We start from the raw sequence: 3554 nt of genomic DNA on the forward strand, positions 1-3554 counted from the left end.
GATCCAGAGAGAATCAAACAGAGCTTCCCTGTCTTCTAGAGCAAGTAATATGTGTCACCTCTGGATAACCCGCTCTTGCTGCGGGTGATTCCCTGATCCACCTCTACAGAGATGAGACCCTTCTGTGTACATCTGACCCTTCTTTGGACACTGTGTTTGCAAACCTTCAAACAAGCTTCAATGCCATACAACACTCCTTCCGTGGCCTCCGACTGCTCTTAAACGCTAGTCAAACTAAATGTATGCTCTTCAACCGATCGCTGCCCGCACCTGCCCGCCTGACTAGCATCACTACTCTGGACGGTTCTGACTTAGAATATGTGGATAACTACAAATACCTAGGTGTCTGGCTAGACTGTAATATCTCCTTCTAGACTCATATTAAACATCTCCAATCCAAAATTAAATCTAGAATTGGCATCCTACAAATCGTCCTTCACTCACGAAGCCAAACATACCCTCGTAAAACTGACTATCCTACCGATCCTCGACTTCGGTGATGTCATTTACAAAATAGCCTCCAGCAGTCTACTCAGCAAACTGAATGCAGTCTATCACAGTGCCATCCATTTTGTCACCAAAGCCCCATATACCACCCACCACGGCGACCTGTATGCTCTCGTCGGCTGGCCCTTTCTACATATTCGTTGCCAGACTCCAGGTCATCTATAAGTCTTTGCTAGGTAAAGCTCCGCCTTATCTCAGCTCACTGGTCACGAAAACAGCACCCACCCGTAGCACGCGCTCCAGCAGGTATATCTCACTGGTCATCCCCAAAGCCAACACCTTCTTCGGCCGCCTTTCCTTCCAGTTCTCTGCTGCCAATGACTGGAATGAATTGCAAAAATTGCTGATGTTGGAGACTTATATCTCCCTCGCTAACTTTAAACATCAGCTATCTGAGCAGCTAACCGATCGCTGCAACGGTACACAGCCCATCTGTAAATAGCCAATCCAACCAAATACCTACCTCATCCCCATATTTTTTTATTTACTTTTTTGCACACCAGTATTTCTACTTGCACATCATCATCACCACATCTATCACTCCAGTGTTAATTTGCTAATTTGTAATTACTTCACTACTATGGCCTATTTATTGCTTTACCTCCTCAGGCCATTACTGTATTTTTTAAATTGTGTTATTGACTGTACATTTTTTTATTCCATGTGTAACTCTGTGTTGTTGTTTGTGTCGCACTACTTTGCTTTATCTTGGCCAGGTCGCAGTTGTTAGGGTGCAACACCTCACTAAAGACAGCTATGAGGGAAGACAAGGGAGACACAAAGGCAGAGAATGAAAGCATGTGGGAGAGATGGCGAGAGAAAACAAGAGAGAATCTCTCCAAGATGAAAGAGAGAATGAACAACAGAGAGGTTGAATGACAAACAGACGGCAGAAATAGACGGCAGGAAGGAGCAGAGATGGGAGGAAGGAAGAGAAAGGACAAGCCTATCTTCTATCTAGCCTGTCTCTTCTCACCATCTCTCTGAGGCGTGCTAGGTTTCAGGAGTGTTACTGGGCTCTTCTACAAAGAGACCAATGCAACCATCAGATCTGGAGAACAGAGAGGAGAGATTAGAAGACAGATAGTGTGGAAAAGATAGGGTGGAAAAGAGAAGGTAGTAATGAGAGAGAAAGGGGAACAATTATTGCTTCCATATACTTTGAAATGTGCCCCCTAAATATCATTATCAAATTCACACCTATTCTGAAACCTAAACCCATTGCAATAAGGAGCACAACGTCTTTGGCAACAAGTGATGGTTGTCTGTTTATTTGCAGATCTTGCTGCATGTGAGGGGGCATCTGACTTCCCAATCTCTAAATATACTTGAATAAGAATTTTGTCAAATAAATACGTTAATATTGAAAGTCATTAAATAATTCAAATCCATATTAAAAGTCAATAAACAATGCAATCAAGTAATGAAAACTTGCAAAGTGAGCGGTCCTTGAGGATGTCTCAAGTGGTTATTTATTTACCTATTGCATAACCACTATATTCTTGTAGAATGGTGTCATAGTATATCAACAAAGTAGCCATATCTGTACGTCTCTGTTGTTGGGATCTCTACCTCGCCATGCTACTGTCCACTCTCTTTCATACTCATCACTCTGTAGTGTCGTAGTCGCCACGGGCCAAAACCCTATGACAGCCTCCAGCCCAATCAAAGACTAGTCTAGCTCCTCCACACGCTCCACTCCACTCGGCTTCTCACACAGACAGACAGCTGGGCTGGAGGAGAGCTGAGGACAGGCCCAGTCATCTCGAACACACACACACACACATCCCTCTCTGTGCCCCTCCCTTCCCCCTCTTTCTGATCCATTCTCTCCCCTCCATCTCTCCTTCTCTATTTCTTTATTGCTCGATTGCTCCATTTCACTCTCATTCTTTCTCTGCTTCCCTCTGTCTTCTCTGCACAGGACCTCACCGTATGTAGGATTTCATGTTTGAGTGATTTTTTTGCACCTTGTCATGTTAAGCTTGTCACTAACTGTTTCAGTGATTCAAATCGAGAGTGTAACACTGAATGTTTCAGTGATTCAAATCGAGAGAATGTAACACTGAAGGTTTCAGGGTATCAAATTGAGTGACGGTAACACTTAATGTCTCAGTGTTTCAAATTGAAAGTTTAGTATTGAAAGTTTCAGGGTTACAAATTGAAAGTGTAGTATTGAATGTTTCAGTGTTTCAAATTGAAAGTGTAGTGTTGAATGTTTCAGGGTTTCAAATTGAAAGTGTAGTATTAAATGTTTCAGTGTTTCAAATTGAAATTGTAGTATTGAATGTTTCAGTGTTTCAAATTGAAAGTGTAGTATTGAATGTTTCAGTGTTTCAAATTGAAAGTGTAGTATTGAATGTTTCAGGGTTTCAAATTGAAATTGTAGTATTGAATGTTTCAGTGTTTCAAATTGAAAGTGTAGTATTGAATGTTTCAGTGTTTCAAATTGAAAGTGTAGTATTGAATGTTTCAGGGTTTCAAATTGAAAGTGTAGTATTGAATGTTTCAGTGTTTCAAATTGAAAGTGTAGTATTGAATGTTTCAGTGTTTCAAATTGAAAGTGTAGTATTGAATGTTTCAGTGTTTCAAATTGAAAGTGTAGTATTGAATGTTTCAGTGTTTCCATGTCATTTCAACAACAACAAATCTAGGTGATAAGTTTGAATTTTGCAAAGTCATCAACAGAAGAGAATTTTGTGTTTTTTTCACCCAACTTTCAACCTAAATCCAATGACATGGTGAATGTAGTTTGTTGATTTCACGTTGAATTGATGTTAGTTGACAACTCCATCAAAATGACATCAAATGACGTCTATGCTCAGTGGGAAGTGTCTTTTTGCGTTCTTTTACCATACCCCATGTACCGTCAAATAAAATAAAATGCAATTTTATTTGTCGCATACACATATTTAACAGATGTTATTGCGGATGTAGTAATATGCAGCAATATCTAACAATACACAACAATGAACACGACTCTAAAAGTAAAAGAATGGAATTAAGAAATATAGAAATATTAGGGTGATATTAGGACGAGCAATGTC

At 40.2% G+C, this 3554-nt stretch overlaps 1 protein-coding gene across 1 annotated transcript in view; it reads right to left on the minus strand.

Moving 5' to 3' along the window:
• LOC124006861 (fibroblast growth factor 13-like) overlaps positions 1 to 2456 on the minus strand; it is a 30522-nt gene extending 28066 nt beyond the window's left edge. The window contains exons 1-2 of the mRNA XM_046317053.1: positions 2440 to 2456; positions 1521 to 1558 (exon numbers count right to left, since the gene is read on the minus strand). Of these exons, the coding sequence (XP_046173009.1) occupies positions 1521 to 1558; positions 2440 to 2456 (55 nt within the window). The remainder of the gene's footprint in view (positions 1 to 1520; positions 1559 to 2439) is intronic.
• Positions 2457 to 3554: the final 1098 nt, after the last annotated feature.

The sequence above is a fragment of the Oncorhynchus gorbuscha genome, linkage group LG20, assembly GCF_021184085.1.
Source record: "Oncorhynchus gorbuscha isolate QuinsamMale2020 ecotype Even-year linkage group LG20, OgorEven_v1.0, whole genome shotgun sequence".
In the NCBI taxonomy this organism is placed as follows: Eukaryota; Metazoa; Chordata; class Actinopteri; order Salmoniformes; family Salmonidae; genus Oncorhynchus; species Oncorhynchus gorbuscha.